Raw genomic sequence first — 23,347 nt, 5'->3', positions numbered from 1 at the left:
CCGTGATCCATCCCTTCGGACAGGGGCACGTCTTGGCGTTTACTTCTGGGAAAACCTTACCTAAGGAAGTTTCATCTGGCAGACCTTATCAGAGGTCTGGTCAATTTATGGTGATTGATGATTCTCCAAGGAGGAGGAAAAGTAGGCAGTGTTTTGGGAATCCTTTTAACTCAAGTCCTCCCTCTCTTGGTGAAACCAACCACCTGCCTGCGAGGGCTGCCCGCCCTGATACGGGGAGGAGGAGGGGGCGGTCAGAGTGGTACCGGGCTCCCAGCGATGCTGGGGTTGTTGCTGAGGGTGGTGGGGGCAGACGGACGAAAGAAATAAAACAGCCTCCTTCCAAAGAATTGCAAAATTTATTGTTTCAGTATTGCAGCTTTCAGGATGTCATCATTGCCACGGGTGATTATTGATACACAACAAGCAATTTCATCAGGCCTGTGGAGTGGCATCCAAATACAGAGTCTCAGGCAGCAGCGACGTGGGCCCTGCACGCAGCGTGCCAGACGGCTTACGGCCTAACAGAACTCGGGGACCTGGGCGGCAAAGGCCACGCCAAGCACCCCGTGTGAAAGCGTCGCCGTCAGCACGGCCGCCACAGAGTGAGGCAGGCACACGAGAGAGCAGCGTCCCTCTCTCTCCGCTCTACCACACAGCAACTTTTGAAGTGCGGATTCCGGAGAAATATGTTTCTTTCCTTACCGTCGGGATGTTTTGCGGCTCTGGAAGCTTTATGTTGCGCGTAGAAAAAAGAAATCTCTGAAACGTACAATTCACAGAGGAGATGGTCCAGGACAGGGAGCGGATGTGGTGCTTGCCTGGCCCTGGTGCTCGCTGGACGGGGAAGAGACGTGATGTCATGCTCTTCGCACAAACATGGGGTTCTGGGGGAACATGGATGGCTCTTAGTGGACCCGGGCTTTGCAGGGTGGGGATGGGGGGAGCGAATGTGATGATTGACAAGCAGGAAAACAATGAGCCTGAAGAAAGCTGAGTTCTGCCACCTTTTCTGAGCCCAACCTGGTCCCCCTCCAACCAGCCATTTCTGAAGACTCCCCAACTCTTTACTGGAAACAGGGGGCCTCCTGAAGGGTATTTAAAGGCTTTTCAAAGATAACAGCGTGAGAGCCAACACCTAAAGAGCATACCTTCAGCCCCACCCCCGCCCCCTAGCTCTGGGGTCCATAGAGAAACCAAGGGATCTTAACTCCAGCGGTCACTGCCACAAACACACCACTGGTTTTCTCGAGATGCGCTCGGGCTTTAGCGAGTCACTCCGCCAGTGCCTCTGCGATGGGCATCTGCTGGCACGAAGCCCGGGGGCACCGCAGCATGGTGGTCTGGACTGCAATACCGGGGCACGGTCCCAGGGCTGTGCTCTGCCCTCTAGCACCCTGAGGTCCACCACCCACTCCGGCTTCCTTCTAACTCTGAAAATACAGCAGATGTGGACCCCGCCACCCAGCAACAAGGTTCAGAGTTCGGCTGAAGAGGACCTTGGGGACGCTTGGGACTGGCTTTGGCTGATGCTATTCACACCAATGAGGTCCACTTCTAGGTTCTCGACCCAGGTGGGCATTAAGCACAGTACTTGACAAGGGAGTCTGGGGGTGGGGGCCAGAGGGACGGGACATGAGAAGGCGCGGGGACGTTTGAAAAGAAGCAGCAGCCCTTTGTGGAGCAGGAGCGGGACCAGTCCCCGGTGAGCCAGGACCTGTCCAGGGACGCCTGGCCCGGTGACGAGAGAAGAGAGTCAAGTGCTTCCTCGGTAAGGCACTAGGGAGATGCTCCACGGGAAAATACGTCTTTAAAAAATGTTATCTATAAAGGTGTCCCTGTACCTTTCAGAACAAACTAGATGGATTTCTCTGCACGACCTTCCAAAAGAATCCTCTTTGAGGGAAGCAGATTTCAGGCTGAAGGCCTCCCTCCCCCCAGAGAGGCGGGTTTATCACTAAGGTAGAAACACTTCCCGCTCCTGGGCTGGTCAGTGGGCACTCAGCCGGCCCTTCACTTGTTGGTCACGAGGTTCCTGTGATGTGGATATAAATGGAGCTCTAACGGTCATAACTGTTGGGGTTTTGTTGCTCAAGTAATACAAAAGTTGCTTTAAAACAATAGTTATTGCCTCTTATACCTTTCTCTTATGTGCGTGGGCTAGTTAGTATTCTGCCAGACATGAAGACCCCTCTGTGGGGCGGGGGTTTGGGGGGGCTGCTCTTCCATCTGGGGTGTCACCCATCCCATGGACTCTTAGCAAGCCCTCAGGGGAAGGAAGGACCTCCTGCTCCAGCCACTGTCCCCGGTAGATGCCAAGGGACCCCCACTCCACTTCCTGTCACTCACATCTACTTACACACACGTGTGCCCGTGCACACTTCTTCGCCTGCACACCACCTCGGAGGGGCCTCACCACACCCACATCTACTCAGGAAAATCCTGGCCAGCAAGCGTTGTGTCTGAGAAGGACACTCAGGAAAACACACCCTGAACAGGCCTGCTTCGGGAGGAGGGAATGGAGGTGGAGAGAAGGGAGAGGACTCGGCTTCTCAAGCGTCACGCGGGGAAGGTTTGACCGTCTTTCTCGTCTCAACCCTTCCACACGTCCTGCGAGTGTCTCTTTTTCATCTCTGGTCTTCTGTTTATTGGCCTGTCAGGTGAGAGTCGTTACGGAGAGAGAGAGACAGGGACTAGGGCACATTCCTGATACTTCGGGCCTTTCCTACACGCCAGTGGACGGCACCGACCTTGGCCGACAGGTTCTGGAGCTGCCAGTGCATTCTGCGCAAAGAAGCCGTCTGCACCCCTCTGGCGTGCCGTGGGTAACACGGCAACGGGAGCGTCACGGTTTTAAAAAAAAAAAAAAGGAGGAAAACTTAAATTCCTTCAGTAACAGTTTATTTTCATTTGGGGGAAAAGCCAAAGCCACCACCTGGAACTTGGTGCCTCGAATAACTTTCCTATTTCGTGCGAGCCAAAGGCTGTTCTGACCCAGAGGGGAAAGAAGTATGTCCCCTCCGGGAGGGAATGTGTCACCAGGTGAAATAACCTGTCACTTGACAAAGCTTCCGCTTCTGAGGAACGCGGACCGTCCAGACGTCTCTGTCCAAATTCGGCGCGGAGCCCACCCTCCGCCTGCCTTCGGAGTCCGACGCTTCTCCCTTAAGAGTCTCAACAGACATGATAGAAGTTTCCATCAAACAAGCACTGACATATTTATATTAAAAAATAGTGCAAAAGCTCAACATTTATATAAATAACTCTAAACCCCTGCTTTGTCATTGTTTTCTTTACAAGGTAATGCACACTTTCTGAGTTGGCACGCAAAAATGGCCATTTTCTCTTCTAGTTCAGAAAACAACTTCTTTTTTTTTTTAATAGGACTCTTCTAATACAAAAATACTCCTGCCCTCGCACATACAGTTTCTTACTTTATATATATTTATATATATAATATTGCAGATCTTTAAACAAAGGTTTTGTGCAAATGTCTTTAAAGTTAAGTCATCATAAACAAACAGAAGGTAAGCGTTCACGCAGCTCAATTAGGAACAGAAAAGACTAGAGTAGAATTCTTTTTTTCTCTTTTGCCTTCAAGACACAGCTCAACAAAGAAACATTTTTTTTGAGGTTTTTTTTTTTTTTTTGCAAGCTTTCTTAGCTTGTGCATTCAGACCAGACAGAACATGTAAATATTTATACACAGAGAGGTGGGGGAGGGGATGGTGATGCCCGCGGTTTCCGTGTGTCCTCCCCGCCCCCTCTCTCTTTTTAGAAGTGCGGAGTGTTTCGCCTCTTTCCCCACCACTGCCCTGGCCCGGCCGGGAACCCTAGAGAGGGCGTCCCTTCTGTTTATCCTTCTCCTGGCTCCAGGTGGCCGTGCTCTCCGGGGGTGCAATGTGTGCATGGTGGAGCCGGGTCCCATCCAGCAAGGCGGGTGGCGCGCTGCTCTGCTGATGCTGGAAGGTGGCCGACCCGGGGTAGTGCCCAATGACCTCACTGTAGGTGGGGGGCGGCCCCTCCATGCGCCCGCCACCCCCATAGCACGTGGCGCTGATGCCCGAGTTACTGCTGGGGGGACAGGGCCCGCCCAACACGGCGCTGCCAAGCAGGTCGCTGTCGAAGATGGTTCTGTTCGGGGGCGCGCGCACCGACTCGCGGTTTAGCTCTAGCTGCTGCTCGGGGTCCCGAAGCTGGAGGGTGCAGGGGCCCTGGTAGGGGGGTGGCTCCTCCCCATCGGACAGCGAGATGGTGGGCGGCAGGTCGATCTCGTGCTGCAGGTAGGGGTAGGTAGGCTGGAAGCGGTGGAAGCGGTCCCGCTGGGTGAAGGGGGGCACAGCCAGGCGGTCCGCGGGCCTCGGTGGGGCGTAGACCTGGGGCTGGAGAGGGCAGAGCACAGTGAGGGTCCCCAGAAGCAGGGCCCTGGGGCAGGGACTCTGCTCCCTGGGGAAAGGGAGACAGGGAGGCAGAGAGGATGGGAAGGAGCTGAGCTCGGAGCCCAGCCTCCACCTGAGCCCCAGGGGAGCCCTGGCCTGTGACACCATCACAGAGCAGCAAAAGGGGTGGCTTTTGGCCTGTCAGACTCCAGGCTGCTTTCCTAGAAGTAGGGAGTGTATTCTGTCCCAGCAGGGGGGATCCCAGCCACCAAAAATATTTCTTCAGAGAAGCACAGAGGTGTGAGCCCAGAGGTGGGAAAGGGACCTGCTGGCCAGGGGACCTTTGGATCCATGAAAGCAGCCTTGAGGACTAGGGGCAGGGGATGGGGGGGGCAGCGCTGGGGCTCACCTCTGGGATTCCGCTGCCTGACACTGTGCTCTCTGAGGGCCAGAGGCATCCTTCCTGTGTGGGGAGGGGAGAGACAGGTCAGCAGGGCAAACAGAGTTGAGGGAGTCCAGGGTCCACACGGCTTTGACCCTGACATCTTCCATTTGGAATGAGATCTAGAACTATCTCCTTCTTGCCACCCCCACCCACTCCCCTGGCCCAGGCACTGGACTCTTTTGAGATGTGACACCTGGCCTCGTTACTGACCTCTGGGCTCCCACTCTGTTCCTGAAAACACCCCTCCACACTTTGCAAAACACACAGCTGATTCTTGGACCCCTTCTCAGAGCCCTCCAGTACATCCCGGGGGGGCCCCCGAACAAATCCAAAGTCAGCCACAAACTGGCTGCAGAGAAAGCGGGGCCTGACCTAGCTCTCCTGGCCTTGACCACCCCTTCCTGGCTGTCACCCTGGGCGAGTTGCTTAGTTTCCAAACTGCAGGCATGGAACATGCAAACCCCTGGGGGGGGTGGCCCTCAGTGAGCCTATTAAAATGTTGGGGGCCCTCACCCCTCTCTCTCCAGCCAGGGTGGCCACCATCCAGCGCACCGAAGTGCGAATTGTGCCCCCAGGGCCACCCCTTGGCAAGGCCACCCCTTTACTTGTTCATTCCAGGGTCCCCTGCAGACTTTCTTTGACACCATTATCTAAAGAGCCCTCAACCATGAAAAAACCTGTCATCTAATTATTTCCTTCAAGAGAATCATCTTATCTACATGTTTATTTGGCTCCTGACCCGTCTTGGCCTCCCTATTGTGAGCCCAGGTTATAGGTGAAGAAATGAGAGTTAACAAGCCAAGGGCCCCCGCCTGGCTGCTCCGCCACCAAATGACTCAGTGAGTCAACAACACATGTGGATGTGGCACCAGGTTCTGTGCCAAGCTCCCGGCCAGGGGCAGGGCATGCGGCTGCCGCCTCCCAAAGCCTGTGCTCTCTGCCTTGAAATTCTGGGTGGGACCTACAGCTCCACACCCCGTACCCCCAGGACTCCAGACTGCCCAGGGGCAGCCAGCTACGTGGGGGCACAACCCAGTGTGAGTTCTAGCCACACTCCTGGCTCCCTCACCCCTACTACCACCCGCCAGCAGCGCCTGCCCCGTTCAGGCTACCCTGACCTTGGCCTTGGCTACAGGATAAAGCTTAGAGATAGTGAGCTCACTCGTAGAGGGGCCAAGGGGTCAGGGAACAGCCTACTCTTCCCACACTGGGGCCCTGAGCTCCCACTGAGGTGGAAACCCTGCCTGAGGCACTAAGGGCCTCTCTCAACCCAAGATGCCAGACCCCCTCCCTGTCTACTGAGATTCCCACATCACGGGGAGAGACCTGGAGGGCAGGATGTATTCTTTTAAAAATTAAAGTTAGCTTTATTGAGATGTACCTGACATATAACAAACTGCACACACTCAAAGTATATAACGTGGTTAAATTTTGGCATATGTATGTACCAGGAACCCATCACCACAATCAAAATAACAAACACATCCATCATCCCGTTAATTTCCGTGTGAGTTCCCAGTTGAGGATTCCCACCTGTAGTCCAGGGAGGAACCTCCTGGAGGGCTGCAACTCCCTGTATGGCCACTAGGGGGCCCTGTGACTCTCAAAACGGTCCCATCAGGGACGCACTGAACCCAGACAACGCACCAGGGTCTAGTGTGTTCCAGGTGTGGGGATGCAGAGAGCAGACGTACACTGTTACTGTTAACATGGTCGTCAATGACCATTTTGTCACTAATATTAATAATGACGTATCAACTGCTGCCCTGGTGTCAGGCTGTGATTGGCTCTTTTAAGCACCATCTTGATTTTCCCAATAAACCACCTGTTCCCAAGTGGGTTCGGGAGGCCAGGGCAGTGGTGAGAACAGCCAAGGTGGCCTGGACGAAATGGGACCCAGATGAGCCTCTGCCTAAAACCCTGCATCTGAGGTCCTGCATGACATGGACCCCGACACCTTCTCCCACCACCCCCATCCCCATCCCTGAGCCCCAGCTCAAGGGTTCTCCACTTGGTTACAAAGTAGCACTACCCAAGGAGGTTAAGAAAACACCAATCAGGCCCTGGCCAGTGTGGTCCAGTGGGTTGGAGCATCGCCCTGTAAACTGAAAGGTACAGAGTTCGATTCCAAGTCAGGGTAGATGAGGGAAGCAACTGATGGATGTTTCTCTCTCTTCCTCCGTCTCTGGATATATATCCTCAGGTGAGGAGAAAAAAAATAATTAATTTAAAAAAGAAAGGAAAACACCAATCAGTGCCTGGGGGCCCCACCACAGACCCCAGAACCACCCGTGCCTGGGGGCCCCACCATAGACCCCAGAACCACCCACCTCCAACCTGAGCACCTGGAGGTCAACTCCTCCAGGGAGCCTTCCAGGAACCACCCACCAGGAACCATCCACCAGGCCAGACACTCCTCCGGAGGCTCCCGCAGCATCTTGGTTCTTCCATCAGCCTGGCCCTGCTCTACGAAACTCACTGTCCAGCTGGCTGCGCTGCACTCAATTAGAACCCGCCTGCCCGGAAGCCAGGTCCTTAAGACACTTTGTTTCCCAGCTCAGCAAGTGGCCCTGACATCCTTCCGGGTGCGAATGCCAGACCCCAGGGTTGCTCCTGACAGCTCCCTCTTGCCCCCGCCTCTCCCTGACACTTCAGGCTCCACCTGGCTCCTTTTCTTTCTAAGAGCTTCCTTGCACCTTTTCTTTCTAAGAGCTCCTCCAGCTGGCCACGGCTTCCCCATCTAGACCAGCGGTCCGAAAACCATTTCCTTAAAGGGCTAGAGAGTAAAACCGTGTCTTCATGGGGTAGACAGTAGGTTGCATCGCTACCAACGCTGCTGAGGGCAAATGCAGCCACCACAGAAGAGACCACAGGAATGGGCTTGGCTGTGTGCCAACGAGGAAACACACACCCGGGAAGTCACCCTGATAAAGGGCCGCAGCAGGATGGCCAAGGCCAGGGGCGAGTCCAGCCCCCGGCCGACAGTGGCCAGGTTTGGGTCTCTTTGGGAGGTCTCGGGGCCCCGAGACTCTTCAGATGTGCCCTGTCTGGCAGGGGATCCCCAAGGGAGCGCCACACTTACAAGGCTCTGTGTTTACCCAGCTAGGCATCCCCCGGGGGCCTGCGCAGGTGGCCGGGTGGGTGAGGAGGGAGGGGGATGGCTTTCTTTTAGCTCCAGGTATCCCAGAACCAGGGCCTGAACCCTAACCCCCATCTGGGAACAAAGTCCCAGGTGCTGCACACTGAGCTTTCCAGCTCTCTGGAAGCAAGGTCACCGCCTGCGGGAGCCTCTGCTGCACCCTGCACACCCCCCCCCCCCAAAGCTCTCACTGACTTCATCCTCCCAGGACCATACAATGGACCGCAAGGAGTGGGAGGAGACAGGCCAGCTCCACCCATTCTCCAGAGGCTCACAGGAGGCTCAGAGAGGAAGGGGACCCACCCTGGAGCCTGTGTTATAGGGCTACCATCTTCCCCTTTGGGCAAAGTGCCTTTGCTGGCCGAGGGAGGGCAAAACGGAGGGTGTGCTCTTCAAACTGTCACTTAAAAGCTGGGTGGCCTCAGGCAAGTGTTCTCACTTCTCTGAGCCTGTTTCTCCTCTGTAAAACAGGGTTCCCGTGCTGCCGCAGAGTGGGGGAGCCGGCAAGCGCAGGTGCAGCAGATGGGAGCATTGCCGCACTGTTGTGGGGGTAACAACAGGGGCAACTGAACCCATGGGGGAGCCCTGGCGGTGGAAGCACAGGTTCCTCCAGAGCAGCCGCGCCCTTGGGACACATGCTGGGTCTCAGGTGGGGTATCCAGTGTTCCTGCCAGAGGGATCAGAGTGGCCACTCCGGGCCCCGGCAACCTGGTGACATGTGGAGGCTGTGGCCTGATGCCAGCGGAGATCCCAAGCCTGCCGGGACAGGCCTGCCGGCTGACTTGGCTCAGCCTCAGGGACCCAGCACAGCCCTCAAGCACGTGTCCCCGGGAACAGGGAGGCCACACCCAGCACTGCCTCCCGGGCCTGCCACTGCCTTCCCATAGGCTCAGAGATGTGCGCAGCCCACAGCCCCGGGCCGCCCACCTGCCTGCCGCCATCTCCCTCATCCCAGTCCTACCGATATACCGTGGGGCCTCAGCTTCTGCCTCAGGCTTTTACACACTGAGTAGGGACTGATGCCCCATGTCATGCACGGGTCAGGGACTGGTCTGAGGGCACAGGGCCAGGACCAGTAGAGCTGGGATTAAACTTGGTCCCCAGAAGGGCCTTTCCCCGTGTGACCTGCAGCCTCCAAGGCCTGAACCCCTGGCCCAGAGCCTGCAGGGTGTTGGCTCAAGGGAAAGACCCCCTGCCCCCACGCCCCAACTCTGGGTCCCCTCTGCAGGACTAAGCACCTCTCCCACGACCTGGTCCCATCGGGCCTCTGTCTGGACCCAGTGCTGTGTCCCCCCAGGTCCTGGGGACACCCCGGGAGCGTCCCAAGGTGAGGGCGGGGCACTTACGGAGGACAGGGCGTCTTCTCTCCGGCGGCCCTGGCCGTGCCGGCCGATGAAGGAGCGCGCGGACAGCTTGTAGTGGCTCAGCAGGCACGTGATCACCACCACCATCACCAGCACCACCACCGCGATGATGGTGATCTCAACGAACTCCAGCTCCGCTGCAAGGCCAAGGGCGCGCGTGAGGCCTCAGGGACCCGGGGGAGGCAGGGGTTCAGGGGTCTCTCGGCCCATACACACCCGACACCCCTCTTCATGCCCCAACACACACACAGACAACACAGACACAGTCACACCACACATACACACACCCTCCTGTGACGAGGCTCAGAAAAGCCCCAGTCCCGGGGGCTGTGATGCTCATTCCTTGTTTCTGGTGTGGTTCTGTTTTTCTCCCCGCAAGTGGAAAGACTCTCAAGAGGAAGGGGATTTTGATCCTGCCTGGGCCAGGGACATTTCTGCTGACTCAGGCAGGTCCATGCGGAGGGTCTCAGCAGCGAGCCCCCCGCCCCCACCCTCACCCCGCAGCAGGTGATGCTGGCGCTGGTACTGCCAGGGGCCCACATGGTGCAGAGGCCAGCCCTTCCCAGCCCAAAGCCAGCCGACAACCTGAGGGGCAGAGCTCCCTTCTCAGCAAGCAGGGGAATGTCTCCCCGACCCAGATGGGGCAGGAGGCGGGAAGACACCCCCATGCCACCAGGCACTAATGAGCTACTGGCTGAAGGCCCCCAGGGCACAGGCTCAAAATCACAGCCCCTTGACTCAGGCTTTCCCCCTCCAAGAAAAATGGAGCTGGAGGGTTGAGGCCGGGCTGCAGGTGCGGTATGGCTGTGTCAGGGCTCTGACCCCCATGCTGCGCCCCCCCAAACTCCTGCGGGGCTGGTCCCTCCCACCTCTGGCCTCAGTTTCCCCGAGGCTTCTAGGGGGAAAGCAATGCCTCCTGGGTGACCACCGTTCCTGTTGGTACAGCCACGGAAGCTTCTCCACACAGAATCCATATGCCCTACGGGGCCCCGACCCCTTCGTCCATCCCTCCCTGGCTCTCCAGGACACCTCCCTTCTCACGACACATTATACGTCTGCCCCACTGTGCCAAGTTTACTGGGCACCATCAGTAGGTCAGGCAAGTCTGCCCCTCAGGGGACATGTGGCAATATCTGGGGACAGGAGTGGCTGTCACAACAAGGGGTGCTCCTGGCATCTCGTGGGCAGGGGCCCCCTATGTACACAGGATGGCCCAGCACAGAGAATGGTCCGGTCAGCAGTGGCACAGCTGAGTCCCTGTGCAGGGTACATTTGTCATCCCATCTCAGAGGGCAAGTGACCTACTCAGGGATGGAGCCCAACGGCCCGAAGCCAGTGGCTCCTCCCACCTGACCGTCCACTGCTCCCAGGAACTCAGTCTGGAGCCTGGGTCTTGGCTCCGGCCCAGGGGAGGGACCGTGTCTCCATTTTGCTCTGGAGAGATCAGGAGTGAAGAAGAACTGTCCGGGGACTCTGGTGACACATTGAGCTCTGAGGAGGTGGGGGATCCGCCCGGCATGTACTCGGCAGCCTCCACCACCCTCAAGACACCTTCACTTTCCTGCCAGGACGGCAGCCTGGGTCAGGCAAAGGCCAGGCCTCTGGCCTCTCCCTAGGAACAGCGGCCACACCTCCCGCCTCCCCAGGCAGACTGGTCCAGGGCCTGGCAGCCTGGCGTGATGCCACAGGGCCCAGGTCCTGCCCGTGAGGACCCGGGATAAAGCCACCCATTCAGGGGACACACAGGCCTGCTTTGTGCAAAACCCATGGCCTCCTGCCGCAGAGGGGACGACAACCCCCTCCCCCAGCCCCATGCACTCTTCACCCCAGCAGGACCCCGGTGGTGGGCACCCCGCGGCCCCTCCCCCACTGTCTCTGGGGCCCTGCCCATGCTGGGCCTGGAGGGAGGGCGGGGGAGGGCTGTGGGGCGCCTTTGTCTCTGTCCCAGTGTCCTGCGGGGCCCATGCCGGGCTGTGCTCTTCCCCTGGTGACGTCTGAGTCCAAACAGTGGCTGTGGCTGAAGCCGCGAGGCTGTGGGGGCCGCCAGGGGCCACGGAAGAGGTGCCGGCAACTGAGTGGCTGTGAAGAAACCTCCCACAGCTCCACGGACCAGCTGAGCGGAGCCCAGAGGGCAGGAGGGTCTGGTTTCCGGGGCCCAGTGTCCAGAGTGAGAGAATCACCCCCAGAAATGAGCACAGGACTCCTGGCAATACTGCTGTGCGCCCCCCACCCCCACCCCCGGGTCCCCAGTCCACACTCCACTCCACGCAGGCACTGCTGGTTGAAACCCCAGCGGGCCAACAGGGCGGCGCCACAGGCAGGCTGCCCCAAGGGGCCACGCCTCCCCACCTCTCTGGAACCTAGAGGCTGGCTGCCGCGAAGCTGCCTGACCTCTAATGCCCGCAACACTCTAGAGAGTTTTAAAGCACTGGGCGGGAGGCTTCGGGACTTCTGGTCAAGGGAAGAGTCCTAGCTCACTCAGCTGCTAATGGCAGAGGTGGGCCCTGCCTCAGTTTCCCCAATCTGACAGGCCTCCCCTGTACTCAGACATGAAGCCAAGTGCCCTGTATGGTACAAGCAGAGGTGGTTCCTGCCACTGGCCCCCTCCCCCAGCCTTAGTCCCCAGATGGCTGGTGACCACAGGACTCACAACCAAAGCACTGGCCCAGCTTTGCACTCTCTTCACCGGAGCCATGAAGTGGGCGCCGTCACCACCCCCTGCCCCCCCACTTGCAGACCAGCAAACTGAGGCTTGAGGAGCAGCTGCCTTAGGTCACACCCAGAAACGCAGGGCTGGGCCCATGAACCTCCCTGAGACAGCTAGGACGGGACAGAGCCTTGTTCTGGTAAATTCTCCCGGCCTCACCAAAGTATGAGTTAGTTTCCCTTCCCCACACCCTGAGCACCTCTGAGGACTCCCGGTCCTGCCCCCCTGCACCTGCCAGCCAGGAGGTGCAGGGCCCTGGGCACCCGCACCTCTGTGAGTGCCCGCTACCACCTGTAAAGAGCTTGGGACAGGACAGGTGCTCCGTCGTCACGGTTGTCACAGTTCCCAACGTCCCTGTGGGGACGAATGGCACCCCACATCCCGGCTGATGCCCTGGACACGCTGGGCGTGCCCTGCTGGATCTGTCCCTGGGCTGGGGGGCTTGGGACAGGGTCATCCAAAAGGGTCACTGGGGTGGCAGCTGGATCCGAGGCCACCAGGGACTTAGGGCCACTGATCTCCTCTCTGAGGACGCAGCCATGAGAATGGAGCCTTTGGGAAAGAAAATCACTTTTCCCTCATTTTGTTCTGGGGTCAAGTCTGCTTGCCATGGGGAGGGCAGGAAAGCAGCTCCATCACTGTCCTTGGTAATTGCCCCTCTCGGGGTGGGTGATGGATGCTGTGGGCTCTGGGGGGACGAAGCCCATCTTCCACGTGCAAAGTGAGGTCACTCTAATATAATTTAGCGTCCTCTTTCTCCATGAACAATTTCAAACAAACAGGTGGCTCTGCCTCATCGGAGCAGCCTGACTCTCGCTGCTGTCTTCTCTGCCAGACACAGACACGGTCACTTTCGATGTGTGCACGCACACCTGATCCCTCTGTGCCAGCCAGGCACAGCCCTAATCCTGCGGACACCGAATCCAAACTGTCGTTCCGCAACACAAACTCGAACGTGACCTCTCGGCCCCTTTACACATGAGGAAACTGAGGCTGGGAGAGGCGAGGGGATTGGCTGAAGGCCACAGAGCCCAGGGGGCGCCACGCCACACCTCACGGTCCTTTGTACCACGGCTCCAGAAGGATGGAAGCAGCATGGGTTCCAGCAAAGGGCTCGTGTTCAGGGGACTGGTCGCCAGGCGGGAACATCACCCACCACGGGGTCTGTGAAGCCAGTATCTGAGGCCAGTGGTGCCTGTCTCTCCAGCCAACACAGAGGAAAACCACAGGACAGAGAGGAAGGAACCTCTGCCCAGACCCTCGGGGGAGCTGTGGGCACCGTCCACGGCATGTTGCGAACTCACTCACAGCTGGACGCTCCTCTGCCACCACCTGTGACCAAGCACCTCTCCATGACAAGAGTTCCCCTATTAGGTCCCACACCCACCCTGGGGTGCAGCACGGGCCCCCAACACAGCCAGGAGCAGAGCCAGGGAGCAGTCCCGAACCCACAGCTTTCAGGCCCTGGCTTTCCACCTCCTCCCGATCAGCCATGGAGCTGGCGGCCAAGGAAGCCGGGATGCGCTCTCAGAATACGGTCGTGAAAATTAAATGAAAATTGTGGCTTAAAAAGGAACCAATTACTTCAAGAGTTATGAAACGCTCCACCAGATCTGTGATACGGGAAGAACGCACAGGATTACATTTGCGATACGGGGATCCGACCGCATTAAATACCACCTGGCAGGTTTCCACGGGACGTGAGGCCTGTGGTTTCCACCCGTGACCACAGAGTGGGCGCTGCTGATGCTGCTGCCTGGATCAGGTCAGCGATGGGAGAGACGGGATTCTTTTGAGTCCAGGCGCGTGCTGCCCCCAACCCCGTTCTTGGTGACAGAGCTGCCACCAGAACCAAGTGCAGGAGTCCCAGTTGCAAACGGGGAGGTGGCTGGTGGAGAATTTGCTAATACGTGCAAAGCCCAGGCCTGGGGGGGGGCAATGGCCTCTGAGGTTCTGGTGAATGATTCGGGGCGGGGGACAGTGGGGTGCTGGGGCTCATTTCTTTTTCCTCAGCAGGGGAGCTGGGCCAGAGCTCACCTGGCTCCTGCCAGCCCACAGGAGGTTTCCAGACCAGACGACCCCCCACCCTCACCCCCCAGTGTCTGCTCTGGGAGGCGGGGCAGCCGCCAATGCTTCCTGGTTAACAAGCAGCCTGCGCAGGCTGCCCTGTCTGGCCTCCCGGCTGCACACCGAGGAATTAGGAATTGGCACTGTCTAAAATTTATGAAAATCTGATCCTGTTAGGCCTGCGTGGATGTGTCCCACCAGGGCAGGCCTCATTGTCATTCCGAGGGGCCCGGGCCTGCCTGGGGTTCCAGCCACTGCATTCACTGCCCGTCCTCCCTCACCTCCCCCTCCCCCACCGACTGCCTTTGAACGAGAACCCAGCTCCCCCACCCCCACCCCCAGATTTTCAAATCAAATGGAACCAGACAACTGATCGCTCCTGGTGCCGTTTCAAACACCCTCCCGGGCACGCTCATTTCTTCGGGTACGATCATTTACGGGTTAAAAAACACGGAGGTCTTCCCCTGGAGGTGCGGAGCTGGGCAGCAAGCTAGGGCCAGTTGCCTCCCTCGGCTTTTGAAAGCAGCCTGCGCTGCATATCCAGTGCTCACTCTGTGCCCAGCACGCAGCGGAGTGCCTGGTGCCCGTCACCTGAACATGTAACCCTGAGGTGCCACCCGGTGTCGTCTGGTGTCCAGGGGGAAACGCGTCACATGCTGCCTGGACCGTGCCTGGCACCAGGGCCTGAGGCCCCCGCTGTGGCGGCTCACGGCAGAACTGAGGGTGCAGGTTAGGGACGTGAGGTTTGCCTCCAATGCTCCCAAGGCTGAACCCCAGCTTTGCCACGTACAGTGGCCTCGGGCCAACCATGAGTGTCTGGGGGGAGGAAACGGAGGGTGAACCCCGTCCCCACTTCACACCGTCGTGGAGAGAAATACACGAGCTCCTCTGGAGCCGGCATTTCCAGGAAGGGTCCCCGGACCTCCAAATCCATGGCTGCTGGAGAAGGCCCAGAGGTGCGGGTGCCCTCTGCCAGGGCCGGGGCGAACGGACAGTGTAAACCAGGAGTTCGTACCTCTGTAGAGCGAAATAACCCCTCGAACCGTTCAAGTGTGAACCCTTGGCCAGGGAAGCCCACTCTGGGCATTGACCTCCGCAGGTACTTCTCCCAGAATTCTCTCCCTTTTGCTCCCACATTTTCTATGAAAGGCCAAGCTCAGCCTGACCCCAGGGCCTTTGCATATGCTCTGCCGTCCTTCTGGAATGATCTTTCCTCATACCCAAGTGCTTGATACCTCCTTACCTTCCAGTCTCTGCTCTAACGTCACTTCCCCAGGACGTGTCCCTGAGCATCCTGTCTGAAACAGCGCTCTGTCCCCAACCCAGGACCCACCTCCCGTGCCTGCTCTATTTTTCTCTGTGGCATTAAATCTGGAATCCTGTTTGTGACCATTTCTAACCGTTTATTTCCTGCCTCTCCCCGCTAGAACATCCACTGTCACCTGAAGTGACTCTTCGCTTAGTCTCAGTGTCCCCAGTACCGAGGACAACGCCTGGCCCGGAGCAGGAGCACAGTAAATATGTTGAAGGAACGATCCCTGGCAGGCGTGGCCACCCCGGGAGGCCCCCAGCGGGACGGCCCCCTCCACAGGACGGGCACGCTGCACACACCTATAACTACACTCCGAGTGAGAGGGGGAAAGACGGAAGCAGCATCCAGAACAGACAGCGGCTCCCACTGTAGCACTGCCCAGGAGGTCCCTGCGTCTGGGACTAGTGTCTGGCAGCACTTCCAGGGCGGGATATGTCAAGGCCCTCATTCTGGGGCTGAGGGTGGCGAACCCCTCTTGGCTGCTGGAGACCACGTGTGACAACAGAAGATGGTCCAGGCTCACACTGTTCTGGATGCCTGAAGGCCACGACCTGCCTCTCCTTCCCTCCCTGGTCCCACGCACGCACGCACGTGTGCAATGTGCTTCCCTCCTGGGCTCGGCCCGCCCCGTCTGGGCTCCTGAGCACGTGGGCAGCACACGCTGAATTCTGACTCATCTCTCCCTCTGTTGTGGGCACCTGAGGGAGGGCACCCGGGACACAGCTCTCTACTCCCCCAGCCAGAGCCTACAGAGAAGGCCCCACGCCAGGCTGTCCCAGAGCACGTGGAAGCATCCAGAAGCCCACGGGACCATACCCCGCCAAGGTGCACGAATTAGACAACACACGACTGGGTCGAAGGGATTTCCCAGGTACATCACCAATTCCGCACATCCCGTGGTGTGTGCCTCTCCGTCCCGCGCAAAGACCCCTTGCCTCGGCTGGTGAAGGGCCACCCAGCACTGACTTCTGAGGCCCAAGTTCTGAGGCTTCACCCCACACGTGCCGGGGTCATTGTTTTTGGGAGGTGGCCTTGGAGGGGGCTGCCGCAGCGGCCATGGGTCTGGAAGCGCGAGCAGGGACTGGACGGGGGGCCGAGAGCTGGAGGGGAGCGAAGGGTCTGTGCCATCGTTTCGGAGCCTCGTGATGAAGCGCTCCCTCAATAAGGAGAGACAAAGCGCCGCCTTTTATCTTTCCTGCCATTATCCAAATGGAAAGAGCTAATGGGATTTTTATTCCACTGTCACCGACATCGAACGTCTTTAAACACCCACTGCCAGCACGGGATCAATCACCGTTCGAGAGTTATTGGCAGAATGGAGTGAACTCACGGGGGGGGGGGGGGGGGGGGGGGGGCGAGACCAGCTCCGTCAGTGGGCCGTTGGAGGGGCGATAGAAGGTATTTAAAATGCATTGCATACGTTTTGTAACTCAGAAGAGTAGGGGACCCGTGGGGAGGGGAGTCGCCTGCCGGTGGTCCTGCTGATGGCCGCAACCACCTTCTTGGGGGACCATTTTGGCCATGCCTGTCAAAATTAAAAATGCATGCTACCTCTCAACCCAGCGGTTTTAACTTCCGCGACTGTTATCTGACAGAAAATTTGCAGAAGGGCTGGAAGGCAGAGATGCATAAAGACACCGCAGCAGGGTTTAAAAAAAGTGTTTTTTAAGTGAACAACCAGAGACCACCTACATCCCACTCAACCAACTCCAGCCTGTCACATCACGGACGACAATGGGGCCACTGAAAAGATACCTAAGTCGTCCTGGGCCCTTCTGACCCTGGGCCGGACCCTTCCCTGCTGGGGAGCCGTCCTGGACACCGTAGGCTGATCAGCAACATCCCTGCTCTCTCCCTCCCACATGTCGTGAGCACCATCACCTCACGCGTTGCCCCGTGTCCCCTGGGGGTGGGTCAGAGTCGCCCCGGCTGAGAAGTGGTGTTGCCAGCAATTATTGCTGGGTGGAAATAATGAGCCTGGAACAGTACTGGTGCTAGAAGCCCATTTTTAGAGCGAACATGAGGATAAATACCGAATTACTAATCATGGCTACTTCCGGAAGAGGATAAGACGCTCTGCCCTCTACCCTTCTTACTTTCTGTATTTCTATGCTGTCTGCATTCTGTGGTCACTTTAATTTAAACACGATCTTCATTAGCATGCCCAAAAGACTCAGGCGCGAGTGTGTGTGTGTGTGTGTGTGTGTGTGTGTGGTCCTGTGTGTGGCTGACAATGCAAGGCACGCTTGCTCCTGCCACTTGGGAGGCCCCGTGTGCTCCTTGCAAACCAGCAGATGTTTCTTTCTCTCAATCACCGATTTTCAAGAGCCTGGTGTTTCCCAACACGAGCGGGGGACGGCGGCGCCAGGAGACGGGAGGTGAGCTGGCCCCCTTTCCAAGCCTCTCAGACACAAAGCGCGCTCTGAATCGGGCGGCACAATGCGGCAGCTACTTAGCCACTTCTCAGTGGCTCCTCAATCAACGGGCCGCGTGCTGGAGTGGCCCTGAGGCCAGCCGGGTGGCCACTGTCTAGAGGGCTCCCCTGCTGACCCAGGACTGAGAGGGGCCCAGTTCTTTGGGTCTGAGCCAGGGCAGAAGCCAGGGGAAGGTGGACTGAGGGTCAAGGTCAGCTGTCAGGAGGGTTGGGAGGAGGCGGGGAGGGCTGGACAGGCTCCCTGGGCCCCAGGAACAGAACTAAATTCTGTAAACGCAGGGCGGGGTCGTCGCCAGTGGTCAGCAGGGCCCTGGAGCTGGCCTGGCGGGATCCAACCCCAGCTCTGCCAGTGGCCAGACCTGGGACGTGAGGCAGGGTTTTCATTCTCTGTGCCTCAGTTTCCTCATCTGGAGAAGCAGGTGCCACTCGTGCCCGCCTCACATCATGGAGACGAACCTGGGTGCGGGCCCACCTCTCTAGCTCGTCTCTCACCTTTTCTCAGACCCCTCGGCCAAACCCGCGGATCCAAGGTGAGAATCCCAGGAAAACCGGTCTCGGCACCAAGCTTACCGGGAACCCTAGGGAGCCCACAGTTCTTACCCGCCCTCCCAAGTCCTCCGTCTGGATCAGGAGGAAAGGGGACCTGTGTGATGGACCAGATGCTGTGTCTCCCTGAGGTCACTGGTTGAAGCCTTAACCCCCAGTGTGGCTGTATTTGAAGGCGGGGGGATTCTGAGGGACTAATGAGGCTAAATGAGGCTGTGAGGGGCAGGCTCTGATCCCACAGGGTTCCTGTCCTCAGAAGAAGGGACAGCAGCACACACACATCGAGGAAAAGCCATGTGGCTGTCTGCCAGCCAGCAAGAGAGGCCTCACCAGAAACTCAATGTGCCAAGACCTCGAACTTGAACTTCCAGCCTCCAGAACAGTAAGAAAATGACTCTCTATGGTTGAAGCCCCAAGCCTGCTGTGCTTTGGCAGAGCAGCCACAGCAGAATGATGCGCCTTGGGTAGACCGGGGGGCCGGTGCAGGAGCCTCGAGTCCTGGAGGCAGGACCCTTGCTTGCCCTGGGGGAAGGACCCACGGAAACACAAGGGCACCCGCTGGGGACAGAAGGACAGGCAGTAGGCTGTGGGTGCCTACCCTGGGGACTCATCAGTCCCACCATCATTCAAGCATCACATCATGGCTGTGCACCTACTATGCGCCAGGGGCCAGGGGAGCTGAGCTTTCTTCCAGGGCAGCCGGGGCACTGCCGTCCTCCAGGGACTTGTCGTCTGTAAGGCGACAGGATTTGCCTCGGTGCCCCTGGCTGGGCCTGTTCCTGGGCAGATGGTCGGTGATCTGGACTCTGCCCGTGCCCTTCTGAGAAGTGACGCCAGACAGGCCCACGTGCACCTACCGCATCCCCTCCTGGTCGGAGGTCTCCGTCCTCTCACCGACCCTTCCCTGCAGCTCTCCAGACAGTCCTGGTCCTACTGTCCCCCCCTACTTGAGGGACACGGAATCTGGGGCTGGGAGAGGGAGATATGCCCAAGCTCACACAGGTCACATGGCTGGGCCTGGGACACCTAACCCCTATAGTCTCCTGTGACAGAGAGGGCAAGAACTCCATACAGGGCCGCAGCCACAACCTGCCCCTCCTGGTGGGCCCCAACGGCGAAAGCAGAGACGGTCCCTTCCCCTGTTCCAGACCTTGTCACCTCTTAGAAAGAGCAGCAGATGGCAAAGGCCCGAGTCTCCGAGATGACAGACTGGGCCAGAAGGTCACCTAACGGTGACACAGTCTCCAGGGTCCCTGGGTACAGTCCCGGCCCAGGATGGGGCATTCCTTGCTACTGGTTTATTTAACACTTTTGTGGGGAAGGTTCCAGGGAGCAACGCTGGACACACGGACAATGGGCCCCTGCACGGACCACCTGGCCAGGCAGGGCCCTGAGCAGGTGGGACAGCAGATGTGTGTCTGCCCCTCTCTCAGGGCCCGAGAGCCTGGGCCCGTCTGACAGCATCTGTGTGTCTGTCTCCGGCCCGTCTGCGGATGTGTCTCCTTTTCTCTTGGGGTGTTTGTCACTCTGGTGTCCCCCACGTGTGTGTGACTGTCCAGCCTTTCCCTGACACCCTGTTCGAGTTTCTTCCTCTTTCTTTTTCAGGTGACAAGCAAAAAACGAATACCAGAGGGCAGTTACAAGCTGCCAGACGTGCCAGTGCCTCTCCGGGTCCCCACCCCAGGGGCCCCACCCCAGGGCGAGACTAGTCCGGCTCTTTATCGCTTCCTTTTGACACAGCATTTTCCAGAAACAGAAAATGCCAAACGCTGGAAAGGCCCAGGTTCTGACCAGCGCTTCTCGAAGAGAAGCAGAAGCTCCCAGAGGTGCCTTTTCCAAGCTCCCAGAAGGGGACGTGGCAAAGCTGCAGGAGCTGAGTGTGACCCGGCTCTGAATTCGGATCCCGCAAGTGTGACTTTGGCCCCCTGCCTCAGTTTCCCCACCCTAAAGCAGGGGTCGATAATAGTGGAACCTCCCAGGACTGCTGGGCAGTTGCACATGCGCTCTCCCCAAACTGGCTGGCACCCAGCAAGGGTGTAATGAGTGGTAGCCACCCTCAGATTCAAGGCAGGCGGCCCTACCTGGCCGGACAAGGCAGGAGGGCCACAGTTCCAACAGCAACCTTTTGTTAATGATCTGGGGTGGCTGGTCCTGAGCAGGTAAATCAATCTACATAACAGCTAGTGTGGGCAGAGGAGAAGAGAGAAACAGCAAGAAAAGTCGAGAAGCCAGAAAAGTCCATCCAGAGACAGGTCCACACGGGAAAAAAAGGTCCAGACGCTCAAGGGTGTGGGGGCGGGGGGTGCTTTCCCCTGCCCGGGCAGGCCAGAGCCATAGGACAGCGGCTCAGGGGCTCCAGTCGTGGAGAGACCTGACCCCCGACTATACTCCAAAGGGTGCTGACCACCCACATGGGGGCCCACGCCCCAGGCTGAGGCTGGGGGGTACTTAGGAGTCAGCCCTCAAGAGCAGAAGCTCTGCCCATGGGTCCTCCCTTACCTCCCTGTTTCCTCCCTTGCATCCTGACTCCCTTCCTCCACCTACTCTGCACCTAGCAGCTACAGCAATTTTTTAAAAACATCAATTGAATTACTGACTCACGATCCCATTAAAACTCTCCAAGGCCCACTCAACCCCAGTTCCATACCTACCACCGCCTTGCCTTGCTCATCACTCTCCAGCCATGCTGGCCTTTTTCCTGTTCCTACCCCAGGACCTTTGCACATGCAGATCTGTCCTGGGATCTTTGTATGGCCCACCTCAGGGAGGCCTCCTGGTCACCCCAGTCCAAATGCACTCGCCACTCACCTAACTCTGCATCTCCTTATGGCCTGTCCAGCTCTGTCCCATTCTGGCTTTCTATGCCTTATATTTTTTTGTCTGCACCATGGAGAAAATGTCAGCCCCACCTCAATGGCCTGATGGAAGATTTAAACTACCTAGAAAGCATCTGGCATGTAGCAAAGCATAGCGTATGTGTTCTGTGTGTACTATGAGAAACTATCTTCTTGCCCTGGCTGGTGGCTCAGTGGACTGAGCACCGGCCTGTGAACCAAAGGGTCGTCGGTTCGATTCCCACTTAGGGCACATGCCTGGGTTGTGGGCCAGGTCTCCAGTAGGGGGTGCATGAGAGACAGCCACACATTGATGTTTCTCCCTCTTTCTCCCTCCTCCTCTCTAAAAATAAATAAATAAAATCTTAAAAAAGAAACTATCCTCTTTACTAATGTGCTTGCCTGTTTATTACTGATTTCACCTTTCCAACAGGAAGGCTCCATGCAAGGGCCCTAGCTTATCTCGTTCTCACCGTATCCTGGGTGGTTAACACCACACCTGGCACAATGTGCCGCCCTCAGTTAATATTTGAAGGAGGAAGGGATCTAAGTCCCAGGTCCAATCGCCAGGACTCGAATCTCTGCCCAGAGGACAGGACGAACAGGTGTTGTTGAAAAGTGAAGGGTCTTTCACAAAACCAAATGTGCGACAACCATATGACCCTAGGACCCAGCAGTTGCACACTTGGGCTTTATCCCAGAGGAGGGAGGCATCCATCCACCTGTGACCCTGCCCGTGAACGCCCACAGCAGCTCCATCTGTGGCAGCCCCCGAGGGAGATGGCCTGATGCTCTTCGACAGGCGAGCGGGTAAACTGACTGTGAGTATGCCTAGCACAGGACCGTGCTCCCATGCAAAGGGGCAACCCGAATGAGGTCGGTGGGCTGTACTGAATGTCTATTCCTAACTGTCTATTCCTAGATGTTACCCCTGGGGCCAGCTGGGTGACGTGCACAAAGGCTCTGTCTTATTTCTTAGAATTGCATGCGGTTCCACAATGATCCCAAAATAAAGTTTTTGGTTTTGTTTTTAAAGCGAAGAGCCTGGAGGGCCCCGTGTCACACTGGTAGAGGGCACCGCGGGCAGCCTCTAGTGGGAGGGTCAGAGCCGAGACAGAAGCCGCTCCCCCCGCCAGCCTCCACCCGTCTCCCACTCACAGCAGCCGCCATCTGGCTCCCGCAGCCAGCCAAATGAAACCCTCTCTCGCTGTCATCTTCCAACATGCAGGTCTGGCTCCCAGGTTTGAAGATTCAATTCTAAACATGCCACTTAAAATTTAGAAACAAAGAAAGATGTTAAGTGACCTCGAAGCACTGGCTCCTATTGGCTTCCCCCTAGCAAAAAGCAAAGAACCTCCAACTTCTTTCCCAAGGGGAGGTAGAGCAGTTTGGTTCCCCCAATAGAAAGTATCATTGTGTTCCCGTACAATCAACTGTCCCCATACAATGTATCCAAGTGTCCTTGTATCCCCAGCACAATGGCATATCCCCAATACAATGTATCAATGTGTCCCGGTCTCACTGTAAAGTATCAATGCATTGCCCATGATAAAGGGACTCCACATTCTGCTGCCAGTGGCCGCCCCCACACACAGAAGATCAGGAGCTGCATGGACGTCTGGAGACACCTGAGCGTTCTTCTCTTACATACCGCTCACCAGACTTCTCCAGAAACCTGGCCTGAGCTGGATTTGATCTGTGACGAGTACCGGTCCCTCTGCCTCTGGGGGTCCATGCCCAGCCCTGTGCTGGTGCAGGAGAAGCAAGTGTTGGCCCCCATGGGGCTCAGGTCTGCCGGGGCGGGGGGCTGGGGTAGGAGGACACTGAGCTAGAGAATAAGCAAGCACTAAGCACCAGGAGCTCTGGGCACTAGAAAGGTGATGCAAGAGGGTGCCGAGCAGAGTGTGGGGTGGGAGGGCTCCTTAGGTGGGCTGTCGGGGACAGCACGTCTGAGAGACCTCAAAGCCAAGACCTGAAAGATGGGGGTAGCTGGGGAGGGACACCCCTGGCCAAATGAATGAATGGCCAGTGCAAAGGCCCTGAGATAGGCATGAGGGTATGATAGGGAGTTAGGGGCTTCCAGCTAGGCTAGCGGGCGTGCGGCCCCCGGGGAGCCTGCCGGT

General features: G+C 57.7%; 1 protein-coding gene across 1 annotated transcript in view; it reads right to left on the bottom strand.

Moving 5' to 3' along the window:
- Positions 1-727: 727 nt before the first annotated feature.
- PMEPA1 (prostate transmembrane protein, androgen induced 1) overlaps positions 728-23,347 on the bottom strand; it is a 48,741-nt gene continuing 26,121 nt past the window's right edge. The window contains exons 2-4 of the mRNA XM_053926995.2: positions 9,307-9,461; positions 4,786-4,839; positions 728-4,379 (exon numbers count right to left, since the gene is read on the bottom strand). Coding sequence (XP_053782970.1) covers positions 3,831-4,379; positions 4,786-4,839; positions 9,307-9,461 — 758 coding nt within the window. The 3' untranslated portion in view covers positions 728-3,830. The remainder of the gene's footprint in view (positions 4,380-4,785; positions 4,840-9,306; positions 9,462-23,347) is intronic.

Source organism: Desmodus rotundus, chromosome 6, assembly GCF_022682495.2.
Source record: "Desmodus rotundus isolate HL8 chromosome 6, HLdesRot8A.1, whole genome shotgun sequence".
Classification (NCBI taxonomy): Eukaryota; Metazoa; Chordata; class Mammalia; order Chiroptera; family Phyllostomidae; genus Desmodus; species Desmodus rotundus.
The sequence above is the reverse complement of the archived record's forward strand: the minus strand, read 5'-3'. Positions and strand labels throughout refer to the sequence as shown.